This window comes from Natrix helvetica (assembly GCF_964273705.1).
Source record: "Natrix helvetica genome assembly, chromosome: 4".
NCBI classification, from domain to species: Eukaryota; Metazoa; Chordata; class Lepidosauria; order Squamata; family Natricidae; genus Natrix; species Natrix helvetica.
Window position 1 is genome coordinate 19078785 of NC_138550.1, and position 25934 is coordinate 19104718.

The window sequence follows — 25934 nt, forward strand, 5'->3', positions numbered from 1 at the left end:
GCCCAAAACTTCCCTCAGAGAGAGAGAGCGAGAGCGCGGAAGCCCCGACCCGCCTCCGCTGTCTTCGCTTCGAGGCTTCCGATCCGACAAGCCACAACATAACGCTTTTCCGCTTCCGGGTGTGGGACGGGCACGAAAATGTTTCCCGCTTCTCAGCTCCCCCGGCGGCTGTTCGTTGTTTTGGCCCCGCTTCAATCTCCCTGAGGCCACGTGGGCGATGGAAGGCTTCGGAGCCGCCTGAGCGCGCGCCTGAGGGCCCCCACCTCCCCCATCATCCCGGAGGGAACGTTGGCCGGAGCTCGCCCTCACGAGACCCCGAGCGGGTGTCATTCAGGTCCGCGCTTTGCTTTCCCACGCGAGCCTCCCTTGAGGCGTTCTCGCGTTTCCGTGGGCGGGGGAGGGGAGGGGGCTTTGCCGCCTATCCAGCTTCGCGGTTTTTATTTTATTTTATTTATGTATTTATTTTTATTTGTTTATTTAGTTGGTCACTCGTGTACAAGATAACAGGAATAAGAATATGCATGAATAAGAGCACAGGAAATGCGTACAAATAAACGGGGACAGTAGGACAGGGACCTTAGGCATGCTGGTGGGCTTATGCACGGCCTTTATTTATTTATTTATTTATTTATTTAGTCACTCATGTACAAGATAACAGGAATAAGAATAAACATGAATAAGAACACAGGAAACGGGGACAGTAGGACAGGGACCTTAGGCATGCTGGTGGGCTTATGCACGGCCTTTATTTATTTATTTATTTATTTAGTCACTCATGTACAAGATAACAGGAATAAGAATAAACATGAATAAGAACACAGGAAATGGGCACAGTAGGACAGGGACCTTAGGCATGCTGGTGGGCTTATGCACGGCCTTTATTTATTTATTTATTTATTTATTTAGTCACTCATGTACAAGATAACAGGAATAAGAATAAACATGAATAAGAACACAGGAAACGGGGACAGTAGGACAGGGACCTTAGGCATGCTGGTGGGCTTATGCACGGCCTTTATTTATTTATTTATTTATTTATTTAGTCACTCATGTACAAGATAACAGGAATAAGAATAAACATGAATAAGAACACAGGAAATGGGCACAGTAGGACAGGGACCTTAGGCATGCTGGTGGGCTTATGTACGCCCCCTACTTTTTTATTTATTTAGTTAGTTTATCACTCATCTACAAGGTAACAGAAATAATAATAAACGTGAATAAGAACACAGGAAATGGGTACAAATAAATGGGGACAATTGGACAGGGACGTTAGGCACACTGGGACGCTTATGCACGTCCCCCTATAGACCTCTTAGGAATGAGGTGAGGTCAACAGTAGATAGTTTAAGGTTAAAGTTGTGCGGGTTTGAGGATGTAACAACAGAGTCAGGTAGTGCATTCCAGGCATTGACCACTCTGTTGCTCTTTTTTGTTTGTTTCTCTCTCTCTTTCTCCTCAGGTGAATGAAAACATCAGTTCAATCTCTCTTCCCTGACCTAGTTTTCTCCCGCAGCTCGTGGGAGTGCAACAACTCCCATCTTCCCAGCCCAACAGGGACAGTCATAAAAGGAGGACTTGGAATTGTAGTTGAGGGTGACTTGGTGTAGTGGTTAAGGCATATAGAATACAATAGAATTTTTTATTGGCCAAGTGTGATTGGACACACAAGGAATTTGTCTTTGGTGCATATGCTCTCAGTGTACATAAGATAAGAAAAATATTCATCAAGAATAAAAAGATACAACACTTAGTGATAGTCAAGGTTACTAATAAGCTATTAAATCATACTAGGAAAGAAATAAAAACAATATAAGTTGAAAGATACAAGCAACATGGTTATAGTTATAAGTGTGGAGAGATAGATACTAGGAGGGAAGAGAAGAATAATAGTAATACATTCTTAGCATTTGGGGAAAACTGTCCTTGTGTCTAGTTGTTCTGGGTGTAGTGCCCTATAGCGTCGTTTTGAGGATTAGAAGTTGAAACAACTTATGTTAAGTATGGGTGGGGTCTGTAGATATTTTCCAGCCCTCTTTATGACTTGTGCAGTATACAGATCCTCAATGGAAGGCAGGTTGGTAGCAATGGTTTTTTCTGCAGTTCTAATTATCCATTGAAGTCTATGTTTGTCTTGTTTGATTGCAGAGCCAAACCAGACAGTTATGGAGGTGCAGATGGCAAACTCAATAATTCCTCTGTGGAACTGAATCAGCAGCTCTTTGGGCAGTTTGAGCATTCTGAGTTGGCGCACAAAGAACATTCTTCGTTGTGCTTTTTTGATGACGTTTTTGATGTTAGGTGCCCGTTTTAAGTCTTGAGATATGATAGGACCTAGAAACTTGAGAATTGAATTTTTGAGAATTGAGAACCTAGAAATATGAAGCTAGAACGGGAGACCATGAATCCTAGCCCCCACCTTAGCTGGGCGACCTTGGCTGGGCTCGTTGCTTTCCCTCAGCTTTAGGAATGTAGCAATATCAAACCATTTCTTAAAAAAAAATCCAAGAAAATTTCAGGGCTTGGAATTACAACTTGCCCTTGGTTTGGAGAGCAGGAGAAACATGGAGGTTTTAGATAGCTTTTTGCTGAATTGCAGGGATTTAAGGTCAAATTATATGTAGGGTGAGTGCTACATATTTGCCTGGAATGCTAGGAAAAGAAGGGTGAAAGGGTCAAAAAACAAAAAATGAATGAATGATGACACTTTAAAAAATGATGCTCACAATGTGTTACCAATAAAGGAGAATATTTGTACTCAGGATTGAAATGAGGGATCTAAGCTTCCTTGTTTTCCTGCAGACAATTCATTACCCTAACAAACACTATTAGCATTGATGATGTTATCTACCGTGTTTCCCAGAAAATAAGACAGTCTTATTTTCTTTTGACCCCCCAAATATTGATTGGGCCTTATTATCGGGGGGAGCTTATGGTTTTGGGGTTGCCTGGTGGCTGCTCTCTTGCAAGCGGGCACCCGAAGAGCCAGGTTCAGCCTCAGGGGCAAACGGCTGTGTTGCGCTGTCGCAGCAGAACAACACACAAGCCATGAGGTGACCACACTTATGAGCAGCCACCCGGCAACCCCCCTTTCCAGCCAGGCAGAGCGCCACTCACTGACCCAGTGATATCCCAAAGGCGCTAAGCCGCATGGTTCTCTGCCCTCCCTCCACCTCCCGCGGCTTGGCGCATTCGGGATACCCTTAGGTCAATGCATGGCGTTCTGCCCGGCTGGAAAGGGAGGTTGCGCGAGTGCATGTTCCATCACCAGCTCGTGTGTCTCCCAACGTCACCATGCCCTGGCCCAGCTCTTCTTGCAGGGCCAGGCCGCAGCAACGGCGCTCCAAGCATAACCTATTCTCTGGCTTCCAAACTCCAGAGATCCGCAGCCGAGTCTTCCGGCAGTGGCCACTCTGGGAGTACACTCTATGGTTACGGACTGGCTGCCGGCAGAGCGTACTCCCAGAGCGTACAACCATAGAGTGTATTCCCAGAGTGGCAACTTCCGGAAGACTCGGCATCCTACCTTCGTGCTTTGGAAGCCGCAGAAAAAGCCATGCGGCAGTGGCAGGTGGCAGTGGCAGCGGAGATGCCCTGGCTCTGCAGGGAGAGTTAGGCAAGGGCATCGTGAGGCGGGGAGCGGAAAAGCTGCTCGCGCAACCCCCCTCTCCAGCCAGGCAGAGCCCCATTCACTGACCTAGGGGCATTCCAAAGGTGCCAAGCGGTGGGAGCCAGAGGGCGGTGAACAGGCACTCACGCAGCTTGGCAATACCCCTCGGTCAGTGAATGGTGCTGTGCCTGGCTGGAAAGGGGGTTTGCTGGGCGGCTGCTCAGCTGCTGCAACAGCACAATACAGCCATTCGATCCTGAGGCTGTGCCCGGCTCTTCGGGAGCCCACTCGCAAGAGAGCAACCGCCCGGCAACCCCCCTTTTCAACTGGGCACAGCACCGCTCACCGACCTAGCAATATCTTGAAGGCGTCAAGCAACACAAGCCTTTGCCTCCCCCACCCCGTTCCTGTGGCTTGGCGCCTTCGGGATACCGCTAGGTCGGTGAGTGGTGCTCCGCCTGGCCGGAGGGGAGGGGGTTGTCCAGGGGGCTTGTTTTCGGGGGAGGGCTTACATTTTTGCCCATCTGAAAAATGTGGCATGGCCTTATTATCAGGACATGTTGTATTTTCAGAGAAACATGGTACTTAGGGTAATGGAATATCTGCAAGAAAACAAGCAAGCTCAGACAGCACCAAGGATCCCTCACTCAAAATATGTGTTTATGAAATTCTCTTGAGAAGTAAGTAGATTGTATTGAAGTAACTCATTCAGAAACGCTTGAACCAATCCATACATTTTCCACAGTAAGCATGCTTTCCTCCTCCCATTCTCCTCCCACTCTGTTTGATAACTAGATTTTACTTGCTTTATCAATTCTGCTTTGTCTCCCCCCTCTGTTCCATAATCTGCCTTGATTGAATTGTAGATTGAATTCACATCTTCTCATGGAATCACATAAGTATGCCAGGATTTATGCAGCAAACTACAATTTATAGATTCGCATAATCCCTGGAACTGAATAACGGTATACTAATCAAACTCACTAACTTCACATAGTATGCTAAATCAAAATTAGATAACCTGTTTGCAAACCCAATCTCAGATTATCTGAGCTTTAGGCAAGTGATGTCTCTTGTCTCTTATTCTGCCAAGGATACATATACAACATACTGACCATTTGAATGAAAGTTTCATATTAATACATAGCACTTGGGATTTATTTATCTATTTTTTACGCCTAAGTAATGGTTTACCTCGCCCAGAAAACATTCTTTTTATTAATCAAAGTAATAGGTATATGCTTTTCAGTGCCATCTCTTCTGCAGTCTTTTTCTTCGGGTTACTTGGTCCATACTTTTCTCATTTATTTGCCTTCTTCTGACCCTTTTGATCTCAACCATCATTATGACCGTGTGTCTTTGCTTCCCCATTTTGTTTTGGATTTGTAAAACTTCTCCATGATTGGTAGAGACAGCAGTCACGTAGGGTTCACTCTGTCCAGTAACCAATAGGCTGAGTTGACAAATTATAAAGCCTTCCTCCTTGCTGCTCTTCCCCAGTTTTTAGACTCAGCCAGTTCTGGGTTGGACGTGTAGTTGTATTTCTCTGATTATATTGTTCTTTCTTACTGATTGGCTATTTCTAAAACTTCCATATTTCAACCCCTGCCATTTCTTAAGACCTTGCAGGCAGGTGCAGTGTGTATATTAAGCAAGGAGCTTTGTCCCTCACCATGGAGCTAGCTGCGCGGCTGGGACAGCCATTTGAAAGCGATGGAGGCTTTTTTCCTGTCAGCAATTGTCGGAGGCTTGTATTAGGCAGCGGAGCGGCTCCGACGCTTCTCTTTCATGCGGATTGCTGGAGGTTGCCCCAATGACAAGCCCAAGGGTGGTAACCCTGCGGTTGTTGTCAGGAACACAGCGCTGGGGCTGCAAAGCTCTCAGGAAGATCGCTATTTCCCCCAGAGATTGCAGCAGGCGCAGTTTCAAGCCAACAGAGAGTACTGACAGTTGATTTTGGCGCGAAGAGCAGCAGGCGCCATTTTGAAGCCAACGGTCGGTAACGGGGCTCTTTTACAGCATTTACCTTGAGGGTGGCTGTTTCTGCTTGACTTCTAATGATGGCTTCCAGCACAGGAGATGGGGCAGTAACCTCCCCCCAGACCTCTCCACCAGAGAGCCCTACTGCTGGCTCTTCATCAGCTCAGACCTCTAGAAAAAGGGTGGCAGCTGAGGCAGCGGAGGAGCTCCCCACAAAGATTCCTAAGGCAGCAAAAAAAGGGGGGAAAAGGGCAGCTCAAGTCCTCATCTCACAAGACAGCTCCCAGCAAGCGCACACAGGATAGCAGAGAGAGCCCTCATCCATTCCAGGTGATCCCTGTCTCTCCTGGTAGCCCCCCACCTGTGGGTCTTCTGATTCAGAGGATTCCCTTTCTGATCCTGGTTCTCCTTCTCAAATAGAGGACGGTACAGGGGTTTTTGATTCTCCTCAAAGTGAGGATGACTCCTTAGAGCAGCGATGGCGAACCTTTTTTGGCTCCCGTGCCATAAGTGGGGGGAGCGCAGGGGGTCGTGTGCAGGTGTGCTGCACCCATAATGCTATGCGCGACCCCCAGTGTGCATGCGCGCACTACAGGTGCGACCCCCCCAGCTGACAGGGCAGCGCCTCGCGTGCCCTGGCAAATGGCTCCGTGTGCCACAGGGTCGCCATCACTGCCTTAGAGGATGCAGGCCCTTCTCCAGTGGCAGTTCAGGCTTCCTCTTCCCCGGGATTTTTGGGGTTTGAACCAACCCCTGCTACTACTCCTGCTATTACCCCTGATGTAGCTGCCATTATCTCTTCTGCCATTGAAAAGGGGATAGCTGCGGGCCTCAAATGTAAGAGATCCTCTAGCCACAGTTCTAAATCTAAATCGGGGGGTGGGGTGTCTAAATCCAAGAGTAAAAAGAAACACTCTTCTAGTAAGAATACTGCTGATCCTTCAACTTCTAGGTCTGCCACAGCAGAGGATGAGGATGAGCAGCCCCCCAGAGATTCTCACCTCTCTGAGGACAAGGATCTGGCCCCTGACCAACCAGCCTTTGTGGGACTGTTCAAACCAGCTCTTTTCCGGTCCTTGCTGTTTAAGGCAAAGAAGATTGCTGGTTTTAAGCCTACCCCAGATCCTAAGCCTGCAGCTTCTGACACTGGGGATTCTGAGGATCCTCTTTTCCTAGAACCTACTGTTGAGAAGGAGGTGGTTCCTTCTCCTAGGAGTTTTATGAACGTAGTGCAAAAGCGATGGGCCTCTCCGGGCACTGGTCCTCTTCCTAATTCTCTTGATAAGCGCCTGTATAATGTAGGACCTGCCTTAGTTAAGGCTCTAGACCTTCCAACCATCGAGCTGCCTATGGTAGCTCTGGCCTCTCCTAATGCAGCTGCCAGTGCTCCTGAGGATTCACTTAAGCCTGAAGACAAGCGTTTAGAACAAACGCTTGTCAGAGATCACCAGGCTCTGCCTGGGCTATTAGGGCCTCCACTTCTTCCTCATTTTTAGCAGATCTGCTCTCCTTTGGCTAAAGCAACTTCAGAGCAGGATCCCAAATAAAGACACTAGGGCCCACAGGGATTTAAACAAATTAAAAGCAGCTCTCGAGTTTTCTGCAGATGCTGCGCTTAACGCAGCTCGCTTTGTCTCCAAAGCCATTGCTTCTATGGTCACCACTAGGTGACTACTGTGGCTAAAACATTGGCAAGCCAATGCCAGACACAAGTCTCCCTTTTCAGGGTGGGGGTAATCTGTTTGAGGCCCCTTTGGAACCCTTATTAGTGGAGTCAAAGGACAAACGTAAGGTCCTCCAATCGACCTTCCGCAAGGCGGACAATAGAAATTCCTTTACCTTCTATAGATGCCAGCCCTTTCGAGGGCAGGACGGGGGTTTCTCCAACTCCCGTCCGCAGCGTCAGTCACTCTCTAGTCAGGGATCCTACCAACAGCAGGATAGGTCCAATAGGACCTTCCAACGATATCCTCCTAGGAAATCCTTTTGAGGGGGCTTCAATCGATCCTACAGAAGTCAGAAGTGACTGTCTGGAGGATCTTCCGATAGGGGTCAACTGACAGTGTTTGCAGACCGATGGGAGGACATAACAACAGATGCTTGGGTCTTGCAGATCATCAGATGGGGTCTGACCCTGGAGTTTCTCTCCATTCCCCCAAGGCATTTTGCCCCTTGCCCAGTGTCTCGCGACAGTCTCAAGAGACAGTTGGTGGAACAGGCATTTACCGTCTTCTTCAGATCAGGGCCATCCAGGCTGTTCCCAAGCGCCAGGAACGTCAGGGGTTTTACTCCCGGCTGTTTGTCTGCAGGGCTTTACATATCTGTATCAAACGCTCAGCTATGTTCAGGCATTCTGAAACCTTGCTAGTCTCTTTTCAGCCAGTTTCCCTGGGTTCCAAAGTCTCCTCTTCCACCATAGGCCGCTGGCTTAGGGCCTATATCTCTAAAGCTTACAGAGCCAATGATCTCATTCCTCCACAGGGTATAACTGCTCATTCCACTTGTAGTGCGGCCATGTCTGCTGCCTGGGCTACTCAGGCGTCAGTGGAGGAGATTTGTAGGGCAGCCACTTGGACTTCTCCCATTCCCTTTATCCGTCATTACAAGATAGACCGGTTTGCTTCAGCTGAAGCTGCCTTTGGAAGGAGGGTTTTACAGCAAGTCCATTCTCTGGACTCCTCTTCCACGGGGACTGGATCCCTCCCTTAATTAGGGACTAGCTTGGGTATGTCCCTATGTGACTGCTGTCTCCACCAATTGTGGAGAATGAGCGTACCAGTTAAGTACCAACGCCCATTCTGTCTTAGAACAGAAATCCCTTAAAAAAGCTATTCTCTTACTAAAATTACCAGAGGATCTGCAGAGAGGGGCAGCCAAACCAGAGCTCACCTTACTATCTTAAATTCTCGTGTTTCTCCTAGAGAAAAATCAATCTGATACTACACTTCCTTTGTAGATTGGATTTCTGCCCAGCAAGTCTTCATCAACCAACAGAACTTTATCAGGGTCCTTTAAAGAGTCGGATTGCTAATTACAACCTCAAAGATGCTCACATTTATACAAATTGTACCATTATATATATATAAAATGTTCTTAACAATTGAGGTAAAAATCTAAGGTTGTCTGTTCTCCAGAATCTTATCAAATAACCAGAAATAATAATACCTACTGTGTAGTAGGTAAATTTTTTAAATATGTATTTTTTAAAATTTATTTTAATCATTTAATTTATATGAAATGGGTTATCATTTTTATGGGTGAATATACTTTCCTGTTTGAAGAACAGTCAACTTAGTGAAATGATGTTTTACTAGCTCAAATATTTTAAATGGATTAATTCAGTTAAGTTCTTACATTTTGTTGTTAACCTCACAAATTTTGATTTTATAAACTTAGGTTCAATTGGATGTACATTCACAACACCTTGGTTGAACCATGAGTCTTGCAATTCATGATCTGCTGACTTGCTGTCAACAGCTTGGAAGTGACAAAGCTATGGAAAGAAAGGTAAGCTTAATTCCTTTTTAAAAATATGACATTGTGGTAAAGGAGTATTATATATTTTTTGTGTTTCTGTACAAATACAGAAGGAAATTGAGAAGTTCAAGCGTCTTATCTGTGATCCAGAAACAGTTCAGCAGCTGGATCGTAATTCTGATTCCAAACTTGGAAAACAGATGAACTGGGATACTGTATTCAGGTAAGATATTTATTGTATATCAAAACAAACAGCCCCTCTCTCTGGCTCTTATAAATAAATAATAAAATAATTAAGTTGGAAGCAATCATTTAGACCACTTCGCCCAGAATTCAAAGATTATTGACAACAATAGTTTTATAGCCTATCTTGATCCCAAAGAACTATGGGCAGCATACAATAAAAAACAGAGAAATAAAACATTAAAAGAAAAAGGAATAAAAACCTAAACAAAGTAAAATAGAAGAAAAAACTTAAGATGGGAGCCCTTAGATGCAGTAGGTGGGTGTAAGTACACATGCACACCAGTAATGGGTTTCAAAATTTTTAGAATCTTTTCTGTAGGTGTGGCCTGCTTTGTGGGAGTGGCTTGCCAGCCATGTGACCAGGTGGGAGTGGCTTGGCAATTATGTGACTGGGTGGGCGTGACCAACTTGTAAAATGTGGTGAAACTCACTTAACAACGCTCTTGCTTAGCAATCAAAATGTTGGCTCAGAAACTCTGGCATTTGAAGCACGCAAGTCTTAAAGCCGTCAAGTTACAAGACCCTTGCACCCCTAACCCTTTAGAAAAAAAATCTAGGGGTGTTCAAACAATGGGGCCCAGGGAGGCAGTGGGGTCTGCTGATAGTATACTTGGCTCCTCGCTATACGTCAGCAGCCCTGCCCGAGCTCCTCGAGCTGATCTCGGAGACGGCGGTGGAGATCCCTAAACTTTTGGTTATGGGGGATTTCAACCTGCCGTCGACGGGAGCAGCATCCGAGGTGGCTCGGGAGTTCATGGCTTCCATGACAGCCATGGGCCTGACCCAACTAATTCAGGGCCCCACACACGAAGGTGGCCACACACTGGACCTTGTTTTTGTATCTGAGCAGTGGACGAGTGATCTGGGAATAGGGGATTTAGACATTACTCCCCTGTCATGGTCAGATCACTCTTGTCTCCGGCTAGACTTCCCTGGCGCTACCCCCCACCGTGAGGAGGCGGAGCCAGTCTGTCCAAACTGGTACCGCCCCAAGCACCTGATGGAACCAGATAGGTTCCAGTCGGAGCTTGGGCCGTTACCTGTAGCCCTGACCCGCGCTCGGTCGGAGGACCTAGTGGCCGCCTGGAATAGGGCGATGGCTGGGGCCTTGGACCGAGTTGCGCCTTTGCGACCTCTCCTACGGCAGCGACCCACCCGGGCTCCTTGGTATACCGAGGAGTTGAGGGTGATGAAGCGCCATAGGAGACGTCTAGAGAGCAGGTGGAGGTCCTCACGCTCCGAGTCTGACCGAACACAGGTAAGAGCCTATTTACGGACCTACCTTGTGGCATTGAGAGCGGCCAAACGCAGACATTGTGCCGCTCTTATTGCGTCTGCGGATAACCGCCCTGCCGCCCTGTTTAGGGTGACCCGCTCCCTCTTGGTTCAAGAGACGCGGGGGGCACCCTTACAGGGAAGAGCAGAGGAGTTTGGAGAATATCTGCAGAATAAAGTCGCTCAGATCCGAAGCGGATGGGCCCCCTCCAGCGGTCTGGACGGGCCGTCAACAGCGAGTCTTGTGAGTCCACTCTGGGAGGAGTTTGACTCTGTTGCCCCCGAGGATTTAGACAGGTTGTGTGGACGGCTGCGACCCACCACATGTTCATTGGACCCGTGTCCCTCCTGGCTGGTACTGGCATCCTGGGAGGTGACACGAGGCTGGCTTCTGGGCCTGGTGAATGCCTCGTTGGGTGAGGGATCGTTACCAACTGTCTTGAAAGAGGCAGTGGTGAGGTCCTTATTCAAGAGGCCTTCACTTGACCCAATGGAGCTAGCTAATTATCGTCCAGTCTCCAACCTTCCCTTTCTGGCGAAGGTTGTGGAGAATGTGGTGGCGCAGCAGTTTCCGCGTCACCTCGATGAATCCGACTATCTAGACCCACGCCAGTCCGGCTTCTGACCCGGGCACAGCACAGAGACAGCCTTGGTCGCGTTGGTTGATGATCTCTGGAGGGCCAGAGATAGAGGTTGTTCCTCTATCCTGGTCCTATTAGATCTCTCAGTGGCTTTTGATACCATCGACCATGGTATCCTACTGCACCGGCTAGAGGGGATGGGAGTCGGAGGCACCGTTTTACGGTGGTTCGGCTCTTACCTCTCCGGCCGGATGCAATATGTGTTGACGGGGGCAGAGATCGACCCTGAGGCCACTCTGTTGTGGGGTGCCGCAGGGATCGGTCCTCTCGCCCCTTCTGTTCAATGCATACGTGAAGCCGCTGGGCGAGATCATCCGTGGTTTTGGGGTTGAATACCATCTGTACGCTGATGATACACAGCTGTACATTTCAACCCCAGACCACCCCAACGAGGCTGTCGAAGTGATGTCCCGGTGTTTGGAAGCCGTCGGGGTCTGGATGGGGGACAACAGACTTAAACTCAACCCCTCCAAGACTGAGTGGCTGTGGCTACCGGCACCTCGGTTCAGCCAGCTGACCCCATCGCTGGCCATAGGGGACGAGCAATTGCCCCCTGTGGAACGGGCGCGCAATTTGGGCGTCCTCCTAGATGCCCGGCTGTCAATGGATGACCATGTGGCAGCCGTGGCAAGGGGGGCGTTCCACCAGGTTCGCCTGGTGCGCCAATTGCGCCCCCTACTGGACCGGGATGCCTTACGCACGGTCACTCATGCGCTGGTGACGTCTCGCCTAGACTACTGTAATGCTCTCTACATGGGGCTTCCCTTGGGACGCGCCCGGAGACTGCAGCTAGTCCAGAACACGGCCGCGCGGGTTGTCATGGGAAGTTCTAGATATTCCCACGTAACACCACTCCTGCGCGAGCTGCACTGGCTGCCTGTGGTTTTTCGGGTGCGTTTCAAGGTCCTGATTACTATCTTTAAAGCGCTCCATGGCACAGGACCTAGTTACTTGCGGGATCGCATCCTCCCACATACATCCCTGCGGCCAATCCGCTCTCACAGGGAGGGCCTTCTCCAGGTGCTGTCCACCAGGCAATGCCAGCGGGCGGCGCCAAGGAATAGGGCCTTCTCTGTGATGGGCCCAACCCTCTGGAATGACCTTCCCCCCGACATTAGAACCACCACGGACTTCCGCTCCTTCTGACAAAAATTGAAGACTCACCTGTTTCGATTAGCTGGCCTGGCATAATTATAATTGTTACAACTTCTACCTCCTGGAAGTATACTCTCAACTGGTTATTTTAAGGGTAGTATTTTAAATTTAATTGATTTTAGGGCTCTTAGAGCCATATTTTATTCTTCTATACAGTTCTTTTAATTTTTTAACCTCCTCCATGTGTATATGTATATTTATATTTATATTTATATTGTACTTATTATGTGTTGTGTGGACTGTACACCGCCCCGAGTCCCTTTTTGGGAGAGGGGGTGGTTTAGAAATGCGAAGAATAAATAAATAAATAAATTGACAGCTTTAAGACTTGTGGACTTCAACTCCCAGAATTCCTCCTCTCGCTCTTCATCTTGATGATGTGCGGATGGGCGGGGGGAGGGAGCTGGAACCGGTTCTAATCGGCACTGTAGATTTGTGGAACCTCTTCTATAGAAGAGATTAGAACTGGCAGGAACCCACCTCTGGTGCACACATATACATTTCTCATCAAGGGAAATTTCCAGCAGTTCCTTAATGAACAGATTAGGTTATTTAATTCTGTGGTGGGGAGGGAATCAGGTCTAACACCTAAGGAGATTCAGTGGGAGAGGTAGAAAGACTTGGTAGAGGAGCAGAAAGCCTTTGTGGACCCAACGAACAAGTAGTGAAGCACAGTATTTCTGGGAGGGCCTTCTCCACCCTGAAACACTCATTCTTCACTTAATGATCCACACCGTCATTTAATGGACATAATAGGGAGAACAGTGAGTTAAGTGAGGCCTGTTAAGTGAGGCTGTTTAGCTTAACCACTTCCAAGACATGCAACTGTAATGGGCAGGCTCCATTATGGTCATTTGTTAAGGACTACCTATATTCAGATTACTGGATCATCTCTCAGTTTTCTTAGTCTCATTCCCTGGTTACCTAGATCTTTATTGCCAATACTTTTTTTGCCAATGCCATGTATAAAACTATACTTCACCCTGAAAAATGTGGTGCAATGTGAGTAAGACACTTATTTCATGTGTAATTAGTTATCCAGGTGGATTTGTTATTTTGCCAAAGTGCAAGCAGTGGAGAATTACATGGCACTTTGATAGTAAAGGAGCTGGCAGTATTGGACAATAATGTATACTGAGATATGTGATTGCTTTTTTGTCTAAATAGCTTGTGTATTTATTGACAGTATCTTTTTATTGTTTTTCAAGGTTTTTGCAGAAATATATTCAAAAAGAGGCTGAGAGTATCAAACTAGCAAAACCAAATACCTCTGCAGCAACCCAAGCAACAAGAGAGAAAAAGATGAAACAGATCAGTAGTTTGGTTAAGTATTTCATCATGTGTGCCAATAAAAGTGAGTATCTTGTAAAAATACTTAAGGCTTTAAAGAGTTGTTGAAACAATATCTGTCTAATAATAAATAATGGAGATTGTGTTAGTTGCAATGATTTACACTTGTTTATATTTTACTTTAGACTGTTAATTGCATTGAGCATCATGCTGGTAGTAAGATGATATAATGAAAATCCTGTGGATAAAAAGCTGGTGTAATAAATGAAAAAAAGGATGCTTGGCTTTTTGGCAATTGGGAGCTGCTCCATTTTTTAACCTTGGTAAAATATAGTTTTGCAGGAAAATTGGTGGCAATAATTGGCAGGAATGTAATTTGTAATTGTTATTAAAATAAAATTCAAATTGATTTTGTATTCTGTATTCTCAGTTTGGAGAATTGGAATATCTAGATTGCCATTTATTTGTTTTTAAGATAAAATATTAAACATTTTAAAAATATTAATACAATTAAATTAAGAAACCAAGAATTATACTGTACCGTTGCAAAAGTTCAAAAGATACACAGGTTGCAAAAATTATTGTTTTATTTTGTTTGGGGAATAGGAATAGATTTTGGACATGATTTCATATTTCCATTCCATGAAATATTATGCACCTAAATTATACACCTATAATTTGTAATTATATAATTTATAATTATACATCTAAAGAACATTATTCTTTAAAGCTTTGCAGATATAGTGAATCTTTTCCAATTTAACTTGTAAATATACTATTTCTGTTTTGCTAAAAGCTCAACTATATCTTTTGTTTCTACACAGGAGCCCCCAGAATAAAATGTCAAGAGCTTCTGAATTATGTAATTGACACAATAAATGAGTCATCAAGATATGCTATTTATGGGGCCGATTGTAATAGCATATTACTTAAGGACGTTCTCAAAGTGAGGAAATATTGGTGTGAAATATCTCCACAACAGTGGTCAGGTTTGTAGATGTGACTCTTGTTTAATATTGACTGGACTTGTGCAAATACTTAGGAACAAGTGCCCCTGAATTTATATAATTCTTCTGTAGTAGCCCAGAAAAACATATAGTTCTGTGTCCTACCAAATAAAACAGGACTGCCTCAATTGAAACTAGTCAGGATTACTGTCAAGATCTTAAATAGCATTCAGTGGGAGATAACATCTGGAGCCTTCTCAGGAAATAAACAGTTGCCACAAAGGTTATCAGATGGTTGACAATGCTTGGACGTCTAGTAATGCCTTTTCTGCAGTTTTTGCAAATTTCTCATTTATTGGTGTATGTTAATGATCATAGATGTCATAAGGGTAGGAGAAGATGGAGTCCTCAAATCCAAGGCTGAAGAAAAGAATACAGGTCCTGGGCAGTGGTGGGTTCCGGATCCCATTCCAACCGGTACGGTTGGAATAGGCCTGGCGTTGCTCACATGGACGTGCGCATTGCACACATGCGTTGTAGCTGCCAGCGACGCTTCCGCAAGCCTCCATGATGCTCCAGCTGCTCGGCGGAGCATCACGCAGGTGCTATATGTGCCATGCGCTTGCGCGGAAGTGCCAAAGGCTTTAAAGGATAGGTAAGGAGCTTGGATAGGCGGGTGGGCCCTCCGGAGCACCGGAACAGAACGGTACCCGGTGCTCCGGGCAGGCTCCGGTACACCTGTACCGGGGCGTACCACCTGCAATCCACCACTGGCACTGGGCTAATCGCTTATCCCATTTGAGGCAATATGACTTTGACTTCCATAAAGTGCTATTGAATTATCACTAACATATGGAGGACAAAGTTTGAATATTATGACTGCATAACTTACTGTTTGGGGGAGATGAATTTTCTACCAATCAAAAAACAGAATATCGTCTGTTAGTTGTCTCTGTCACTGAATGACATTCTTTTCCAGCTCATATTTTTATACTTCCTGAGAGTTCAGCTTAATTTGATTTATTAAATTAATAAATATTGCTCGGATGTTATTAATTTATAAGTTACACCTAAAGTTACATTTAATATGATGATACTTGGGTAAGTGCAACTATTCCTATTCAAAGTAGGAAAAGTGCTTTGGTAGTATCAAGGACAGAGGCTTCAGAGGCTCTTGAAAGTTGTATAGACTTTTTTTGTTTTGGATCCAAAGAATTTCACATCCAAAGCAACTGTGTTTTCTTGTTAATAAACTTTTCTTGTTAATCAGATTTTAATCTGGTTTTATTAATTGAACTGACTTTATTATAACTCAGAAAAATATTCCTTTGCTTAAATAAAGGTTGCTGGGTGTGCTACTTCCTAAAATTCCTTTCAAACAACCAAAATATGTATGGCCCCGAATTATAGTACCATTGCGGTGTCACTAGATCTGTTCCTGTAACTCCTAGAGTTCTAAATATAAATAAAATGCAACTCATTTAAAAGAAGTCCAACTCTGCAATACAAGAATGAATAGCTGAAAGCATGCAAAATGTTTATGTGTCAATTATTTATATCCTCTTTAATGAATTTGATTGCTTCTCTAGATCTTCAAAATCTGTACTTTAAATTATTTCTCAATCCTTCTGGAGATGTTAACAAAGTTTTGGTGGCTAGAATAATCTATACATTAACTAGAGGCCTCTGTTTCCAAACTAACAAGTTCAATTCAGATATTTTGAACGTCTTCTCAAAAGCTATACATCATGCAAGGTAAATAGCATTTTCTTTGCTGAATTAAATTTGAATGTAAAATGATAACTGACTAAACATCTTTTGAACTTAATTTTTCATTAATCTGATTACTGAGCTCATTTTAACATTTAAATATTTTCTGTATCATTCTGATAGGTCAAATGTTTCCAGTTTTTGTAACTAGTTTTTTCTCTTTTATTTCTATTGTGGCTAATTTTAAATTTTAAAAATTGGAACTCTTTATGAAATAAAATGTCTTTAAAGTTTGCTTCTACTCATAAAGAATTGTAGTTTTGATACCTGCTTGGTCCAGTGAAGTAGTTTATAAAAAGCTGCTTCTGAATTCAGGATGTATTATAATTTCTGTTTGATCTTTTCTGAAAGGTAGAATGTATTACAGTTAGTGAGTTTTGTAGTCATAATCTATAGACACCTTTCTTTTCCTGACAATAAAAAGTGACTAGGCAGATGTGGAATTATTTGAAATTGCTGATCTATCAGTAGCAGTTTTCAATAACTGTAATATTTTCTGAGGTTTTATGGTGTGCATGACACCTTTGGATCTTGATAATGCTGCTTTTATAGTAATAATTGTCAAGGTGTATGCTACTATAGAGAAAGGAAAACAAATAAAATATATTGTAGTTCCAAGCTTAATCATAGATCCTAAGATTGGATTGCTTAGCATCTGATAAAAATAAGCTGTATTTCTATTATAGGCAAGAAAGAAACCTTGCAGGCCTCGAACACATGTTTGCAGCCATTAATGTGTTTCTCCCCATTTATGCAATGAATTACCGCATGCACGTTTGCAAAACAGGAGAGGAAATTCTATCAACTGTGCTTTTTATATGGGCTCAGTACAAACCAAAAGATGCTTTGAAAAAGCAGATCATTCAATTTGTTCAGTTTCAGATTTGTGTTCATCATCCAAATGGAGCTAAAACTCAGGAAGAAGGTACATGGAAAGCTTTGAAATAACAAAGGGCTTTATGTAATGTTTGTATTTTATCACTGAAAATGTTTCAGAAGATTCTGGGTCAACCTGTTCAATTTGTTTGGTGGGCCTGATCAATGTTTTGTAAAGGAGATAATCAGGAAATCATCAGATTAAAATGGAAAGTATTCTGGAAAAAGATAATGCAAACCATCTATGCAGTGATCTGTCTTTCTCTCTAAGTCCCTATAGTTTTCTTGGCAAGATTTTGGAAATGGCTTGCCATTGCCTACTTCCTAGGGCTGAGAGACAGTGACTGGCCCAAGGCCACCTAGCTGGCTTCATGTCTAAGGCACGACTAAAATTCATGATCTCCCATTCTTTAGCTTGATGCTTTAACCGTTCCACCGAATGGGCTCTCTCTGCATTTAATTACCAGTAATCCAGCATGATCCAGAATTGATCTGGGACTGTATTGCTTACTTAAGTATTTATGTTTTTGTTTAATCATTTTAACAGACATATATGTGTTGCTAATTAATAATGAACTCTTAAATTCATATCTTTTCTTTTACAAAATTATTTTTTCTAACTCTTGTACAAACAGGAGCATACACCTCAGCAAAATGGCAACATACTTTATACAACCTATATGATCTGTTAGCTAATGAGATAACTCTTATTAGCAACCGAGGAAAATATTCTTCAGGCTCTCACAGTATTGTTCTAAAGGACAACCTGGTTGAGTTAATGGCTGATTCTTGTCACCAGGTAAGTTGTCACTATACTTTCATGTGGTTGTTCTAAGTTGGGTTGTTGTGTAACCTAACAGAGTACCACCCCAGGGCAGTACAAAGGAGATCTGTCTGCTTGATTTTCACAGTTGGACAACCTTTTTTCTTAACTGATTAAAAAGAAAAGTCTTCCAGAGTTCCAGGGGGTGTGGCTGATGATATTCCGTTGTTAACGAGAGCTGGCATTTTCAGCTTTTTAAAAAACACTGGAAGGTTTTAAGGAACAAAATTGATTCGTTAAGCCTCATGGAAACTTAATAATATACATTATTTCTTTAATTTACTGCAAACTTATAGCAATTCATAAGAATTTAAATTTGCCAGTATGATCTGAAATTATTCTAGCTATTGTTTTGGAGATGGGGTTTACCTTGTGGCAATGGATTGACTATTTCATGGTCTTAATATTTTTTTTTGTACTACACATCAGTTGTAAAATATGTAGCAGTATTTCTCTTTAATTCTTTAAATGTCTTTTTTTTAAATAAGGTGTTTACTGAAGACACCAAAGTCTTAGAGGTAACCCAGTCATATGCAGTTACTCAGCAAGAAGATGGAAATGGAGAAGGGCCATCCAAACGTAGAAGAATTGAATTAGGATGGGAAGTTATTCAAGAACACTTGCAAAAATCACAGAATAGTTTTGATGTCATACCCTGGTAAATGAAAATGAAAGAAAAACAGTTTGGTTTATTTCTGAAACGTGTTCTATTATTAGTGTCCTCTTAATAATCTTTGATGTTTTGTTTTCAAGGCTGCAGATTACCACCAGATTAGTATCCAAGTACCCAAGGAGCCTTCCTGACCATGAGCTGACTAATTTACTTAATATACTTTACCAATTATTACTTCAGCAACGTCGAGGAGAACGGACCCCTTATGTATTAAGATGTCTTAAAGAGGTTGCTCTGTGTCAAAGCCAAAAAACAGACCTCAATATCACACAGAAGTTTGAACTGCAGCGAACATGGTCCAGAATTTGGTCTTTGGTAGATCGAAGTCTAAACCTTAGACAAACTGAAATGGAAAGCTTTGAATTGCTTGGAGTTCTATTTCAAAGAAATTTAATAACAATGGACGGGGAAATTTGGAGGATTTTTGCAGGTTCTGTATGCAAGCCATCAAGGTAAAATGAAACTTTTTGATACTCGATGATTAATTGTATGTTAATTGTAAAGGAGTAATCTAGCATAAGTAATTCATGTCCTTTAGCGGTTTCGACTCTTTTAGTTCTGGCCAATGATGAAACATTATGACAGTTGTAATTCAAAACATGTAAAATGATTAAATGGTCTGCCCTTGTACTACAAACACTAGAAATTTAATTACAATTTCTACATTTTATATTTAGTAAATTGTTTTCAATCATAAGTTCTGTTTAGCATAAGTAGTGGTACAAATGGAGGAGAGTGATTTTAACATTATTGTAACTTCTGCCAGCCATCTTTGAATAATAAGTGTGTTCTCATCTGGTGTTCTGAATAATTTGGGTATCTAACCATTCTTTATTTATCAAATATGCTTTTAATTCGACTTTACAAACCCATTTAAAATTCTACCTACCATTCCAATTCTGACTTGTGAAATCTTGATTAAACGTGATGTGGTTTTGGCCATGGGGAGAAAAATATTGGAGCCTGAATTCACACACTGGTGACGTTATATGAATATTAGAGCTGTAAATCAAGTGCTTGTACTTACTGTTATTATTTGATAGTTTTGCTGTACAGTGTTTAGCATCAGCAATGACAGCTTTGGAAATACCAGAAACTTTGAAAACTGGACCATTTCAGAATGATCGGGAAAGAAATGCAACTTATACACTGAAAGAACGAGTTGTAAAATGGCTTCTCCTCTACAATGTGGAAGAAATTATGGAAGACAGCATGGAACTCCCTCCAGTTTTGTGCAGGTAGGGCCAGGAAATCAAGTAACCTAAAAGAATTAGTTGTTCATTGGAAGAAATCAAAGTTTTCTATGTTCGTTTTTAATTTTACTTTGGTAAGTGAGTTTATTGTTTGTTTGTTTGTTTGTTTTATTGGATTTATATGCCGCCCTTCTCCCAAAGGACTCAGGGTGGCGTACAACATTAAAAAACACATATCACAAAAGTTAAAAGGAAATTAGATAAATATCCAAAAAAACAAACCCAATTAATATGACAATAACATTTTAAAAATTAGATAAAATTAACAGGCCAGGCCGGCCTGAAGCCAGTTTAGAGCATTACTTTGCTGAAATTTCATAGTGGGTTAGAATTTAAATCACTTTGCCTTAAAATGTTCTTAGTTTTAAGAACTTGTAGCAAATAATTGGTTTGAAGTCAAGTTTACAAAAGTACCATAATAACAAATCACATTTTAATGAGAATTTTTAGCAGAGCAAACTTATCTCACAACAGTTTGATTTCTATATTGTTATGTAGTTGAATGGCATGTAAATGCACAGTGTTTTAGAAAGATTATATAATATTTTCCACTTGTAACAAAATATCCAAACATATATTGTGGAAAATGTCTATAACTGCAAAAGACAGGTCTCAGGATTTAGATTTCTTCTTTAGCTCTTGTCCTGGAAAATGTCACTTCAGTTCCACCCTGCCGTAAACAGGAAAGAGTTGGCGACTTCCACTTCCTCACACTGTTTTTACTTTTACTTTTTAATTTTCATTTGGTTTTGTGTTTTGTAAACTTTTAGCAATTTGTATCCTTTTTCTTTTCTTCTGTGTAACTGAAAAGCACATTGTATTGTATCACAGTCTACATAGATAAAAGGATATAATGTGTTTCAAGTCTAAGAGGCTGACAATAGTCTATTGAAATGGTCACTGGGACATTTATTACTCATGCAAAAAAATTGAAGTATGCTTCGTTTAGAAACTTGATGCCCACGTTTATTGAGTGTAACCCTTTCCTGATTATCCAGCAAAAAAGAAATGATATTTTTAAACTCATTGTAACCTAATAGCATCTCATACCTAGATACATATTTGGTCTAGAGGAACTAAATCTTGCCCCTTGGTCCTTATTCAGTTATTTTCAGCTTTTCATAATATGATGGACATCACTTCAGGATTTTTTTTTCAATAACTGCTTTCTTGAGTTCTTGTAAGCTCCTGTTTGTGTCTTCTTTTGGCCTCTGATGAATTTTTCCAAACATCATGGAACTCTTGAATTTCTCTTGTCTTCATATAATACAGCAGTCCCCAACTTTTGCAGCTTGGCTGGCTTGGGGAAGGGGGGAAGAAGGGGAATTGGGCCACGCGAGCGATGGAGCTGCACATGCATGCACGCCAGCCTTGTTCTGAATAGACCATGGCCTGGTAGTGGGCCACAGCCCGGAGGTTGGGGACCCCTAATATAATGTATAAAATATTTTAACTTCACAATTAGTGAAGTTAAAATCTGTTCCTTCCAATAGCAGATGGGTTGTTCTATAAAAGATTGTTCTATGAAAGATTTTGCTGGGGATGATGTTGGAAGTACTAGATGAGATGGGCAACAAATAAGTCAAACAAACAAATACTTCCTACAAATACTTGATGCACAGTGAAAAATTAGACTTTCATGTGCTTCTTCTGTTGAATCTATTAACACTCCAGTATTCAAACATGAAATAATTCTGTTTTTGTTGTTGTTTTTTGTTTTTTTCAGTGACTTTCCTAATCTAGAATTACAGAAAATCCTTGTAAGTCTGACTATGAAAAGTTGCAGAGCAGCAATGGCATTTTTCAACAATGCACCAGAATGGTAACTTTTTAAAAAATCAATGAAGACATTTTTTTATCTCTGTAGGTTGGACAAGTCTGCTTTAGGCACTATCTCACACCAGTTGTCTGCTATTTAGCTCGTCTCTGTTCTAGATACATTGCTCTAAAATAGGATTTTTAAATATGGTGTGTCATACAAGCTATAGGGATCAAAATTTGGAACCATAAAAGCTATTTTAAATGTAAAATTAAAAGCCAGTGAGCCCCATTATGACTGAGTGTCTTTGTCGTCTGAGCCATTAGTATTCTTTGTACTTTTGCCTTGGTCACCTTCTTTGCATATACTTTGCACGCCTTTTGATACACAGTACAGGCAGTCCTCAACTTTTGACCACAGTTAAACACAAATTTTCCATTGCTAAGCAAGACAGTTGTTAAGTGGATTGCCCCTCGCTTTACGCCCTTTCTTGCCACAGTTGTGAAGTGAAGCACTGCAGGTTTTAAGTTAGTAACACAGTTGTTAAGTTGTCAATGGATCACAATAGGTGTTCGCATGACCCCAGGACACTACAACCATCATAAATACATGCCAGTTGCTAAGAGTCTGAATTTTGATCATGTGACTATGGAGTTTCTGAAACATAAGTGTGACAAATGGTTATAAGTCATCTTTTTCAGTGCTGTTGTAACTTCAAACTGTTACTAAGTGAATGGTTCTAAGTCATGGAGTATCTGAACCTCCACAAACATAGTTTAAAATGAATTATCGAACACTGATGATAATAATGAATCTGGTTTAATGACTTGAGTCATCCATTTTCTAACCAGTTTGGGCCTGAATAGGTATATGGAGCAGTGAATTGCACAAATTTCATGTACCAATCTCAGAAATCATAGGACTCCTGCCTTTCTGGGTGGGAGGGTAGTTTAACCATTATTGGATTATTAACAAGTGATAAATGAATGAAAATACACTTTATTTTATTAAGCATGGAACATAACCAAGAGAAAGAAGAAACCAGTCTTTCAGAAATTGAAGCTTTTTACCTGCAGACAACCTTCAATGAAGCCAATATTTTTACAAATATGGCAAATGTATCAGAAAACAAACCTAGTTCTTGCCTCATTGTCAATCAGAAGCTGGAAGAAACCTTAAAACACAATCTTATGATGATGTCAGACCAACTACTTTGCAACGTTTCTGCTGAGGTAAGGCAGAAAGAAAATTGTGTTCTTTGTTCATTGTGAGGGTTTATTAAAGTCTGACTTGTTCCCTGTATACTTATGAGTAGACTAAGGTGTTGGTAAAATTAATAAAATAGATTACGGGTAGACTGCTTTTTAGGCTAGGATTGGATGTGGCAATTTGAGAGCAAATCCATTTGCCAGTTGCTCTCAAATCAAAAAGTTCATGGACAAACCAATCTCACCATAGGGGTCTGATTTGTCCACAAATGTGGACCAGTTGGAAAATATTAGTTTACCAAAAATCCAAATTTAGCTTCAAGTGAATTGAATATGTTTTTGGTGGGTTTGTTTATTTTTCAGACTATACCTGTGGAAATGCGAATGCGCTGTACCAGTATCCTGACTGGTGTCCTTGGCTGCTATTGTTATGCTGGCATTCTTACAGAAGAAGAAGCATGTAAATTGGATTTTTTCCAGAAAGCTAAGGTAGAACTTTTTGTCTTAAGCTCAAGTAATTGTTCCTAGTAGATATGAAGAAGCATTCATTTGATTATTAATCTCTGTGATATAATTTTAAGAATTACATGAAGGTATCTATAGTGTATGAGCTACTTCAGACCTCTTTTCGATTCATTTTCTGCCTTCATCTTGGATAGTTTTTCTCCTCAGTCCTTTATAGACTTCTGTTTATCTGCTTCTTTTAAATCTCCAGATGGGGTAATGGTAGGAAAAGAAGGAGATAAGTTTGCTCTAGGAAGCAAAGAATTTGCAAAGGAGATCAAGGAATTCTGTGACCTTTGGAGAAGCATTAAGAGGGTGCCTGTGTTTTTATTATTGACAGTCCTTGCTTAACAAAGATAATTGGGAGTAGAATTTCCATTGCTTAGTCGAAAGTGCAATGTTACATGATTATATTGCTTAATGACAACTATCCTGGGAGTCCCTGTTTTCATTTATTAAGTGAGAATCATGAGTTGTTAAGTGAGGACCTCCTTGCAACATCCTGCAAATTTCCAAAGCACATTCAGTGTGGAAGCAGGAAGTTGTAAGTCCCAGGAGGTTTGCCAGCAGTCTGGTAAGAGGAAAATAGCCACTGCCAGGCAGATGCATAGGTGGTCAGTATGACAGAACTGGGGCGACTGCTGCCAGGACTGGGAAACTTAACCAGTGCAACTTGACGACTTCCTTGCATTGACTACTTGTGGGAAGACAAGCAAGGTTGCAAAATGCATTTATATGACCATGGAATGCTGCAAATATGAGCCAAGTTGCCAAGTACCCAAATGAACATAGGGGGTTGGGGATGGTCAGAATTTTTTTTTTTAAACAAAGTTTTTATTGGTTTTTTGATGTTTTACATAGGGAAAAGGTAGGGGAAAGGTTACAAATTTTGGCAGCTGCGAAATGTGGTAGGTGCACCCCCCCCTCCAAACTCATAGTATACATTTGCATAAAATTCAAATATTACATAATAGCATATAGTCAGTGTGGTAAATTCAATTGGTAATTTCGGTCAGTTTATATCACATGGATTTTCTTACTTATTTGTGTGATCTGAGCTTTCTTGATGTCGCCCCATCTCCCCCAGCTGGCAGTGCTCTGGCCCCTCCCGTGTCTTGTACATCTACTGAAGTATCTTCTGGTTTTTCTAGGAGTAATTTATTTTTTTCCATAAAGGCCTGCGCCTCTATGGGTGTATTAATTCTAACTCTTGTCTCCTCCCAGAATATTAGCATACCTTCAGGCAATAACCATCGAAACCACACCCCCTTCTGGTATAGTTTATTCGCCAATTGCGAATAAGATTTTCTTTTCTCCCTCACTTTCTTGGGGATCTGTTTCAGAATGGTTATCTCCTTATCTTTGTATATCAAGGCTTGCCCCCTTTGTGCATTCAGGATTTCATCTCTTGTGCTTTTCCTAAGAAATTTAATGTGTACCTCCCTGGGGACATTGTGTGTTCTAGCATACGCTGAATTCACTCTATAAGCCAGGTCTATTTCGGGATGGTCAGAATTTTGAGGATCAGTTGTAAGTATCATTCATTCATTCATTCATTCATTCATTCATTCATTCATTCATTCATTTGTAAGTATCATTCATCAGTTGTAAGTATCATTCATTCATTCATTCATTCATTCATTCATTCATTCATTCATTGCCATTATAACTTCAAACAGTCAATGAATGAGTAGCTGTTAACTGAGGATGGGCTGTATTGCTTTGCAAAGTGTTTGGTAATGGTAACCATGCAAAAATCCACTTAACTCCTTAATAGCTACAGTAGTAAAACAATTTGATTTATGTTGTATCAAAATTACTCAAGAATGCATGTTGTTGCATGTGCATACTTACAAAAATTATTCAAGAATAAATATTTACTGCAAAATATAAACATGAATAAAATTCCCATATGAAATACAGTCCCCGGAGTCTTGAGAGCTAAATTGTCTCTAGTAGTCCATGAAGGAAATTTCATCCTCTTATAAAAGTTCTAACCACTTATCTGAAAGTGTTATGAAGACATGGCGTGAAGAAGAGAAAATTAGATTTTAAATACCTTAAAGAAAGTGTGATTGGGTAAACCAGATCTCCCCATGCATCCTCAGTACCTGAAATCTTAACTCCTAATCAAAATCATACATCCAGCACTCTAGGAATGTAGATGCATTGAGTAATTATGCAAAAATCTAGTTCTCTGGAGAAAACTTTAATGTTGAAAAAGGAAGAAGAGGAAGACCAGTTACAAGGTAGATAGATTCAGTTATAGTGGTGATCATCATGGAGAAAACCCATCTACATGATTGCTGAAGAGTTGACATTGACTTGATGGCACATAATCAATTAAATTAGCAGTGAATAAAAACCTGATTCTTGCACTGCTTTTTAAAAGTGTTCAATCTGTTATAATGTTAAGAGCCAGTTTTTTAGAAGGTAAAATATAAATT

At 41.7% G+C, this 25934-nt stretch overlaps 1 protein-coding gene across 1 annotated transcript in view; it reads left to right on the forward strand.

Annotated features, from left to right (window-relative positions):
* Positions 1–232: 232 nt before the first annotated feature.
* The window catches only part of ATM (ATM serine/threonine kinase), a 77391-nt gene continuing 51689 nt past the window's right edge, over positions 233–25934 (forward strand). The window contains exons 1-14 of the mRNA XM_081950024.1: positions 233–334; positions 8987–9097; positions 9178–9290; positions 13593–13738; positions 14499–14663; positions 16211–16376; positions 17078–17316; positions 17903–18066; positions 18579–18748; positions 18844–19215; positions 19807–20001; positions 21743–21838; positions 22788–23007; positions 23347–23472. Of these exons, the coding sequence (XP_081806150.1) occupies positions 9026–9097; positions 9178–9290; positions 13593–13738; positions 14499–14663; positions 16211–16376; positions 17078–17316; positions 17903–18066; positions 18579–18748; positions 18844–19215; positions 19807–20001; positions 21743–21838; positions 22788–23007; positions 23347–23472 (2244 nt within the window). The 5' untranslated portion in view covers positions 233–334; positions 8987–9025. The remainder of the gene's footprint in view (positions 335–8986; positions 9098–9177; positions 9291–13592; positions 13739–14498; positions 14664–16210; positions 16377–17077; positions 17317–17902; positions 18067–18578; positions 18749–18843; positions 19216–19806; positions 20002–21742; positions 21839–22787; positions 23008–23346; positions 23473–25934) is intronic.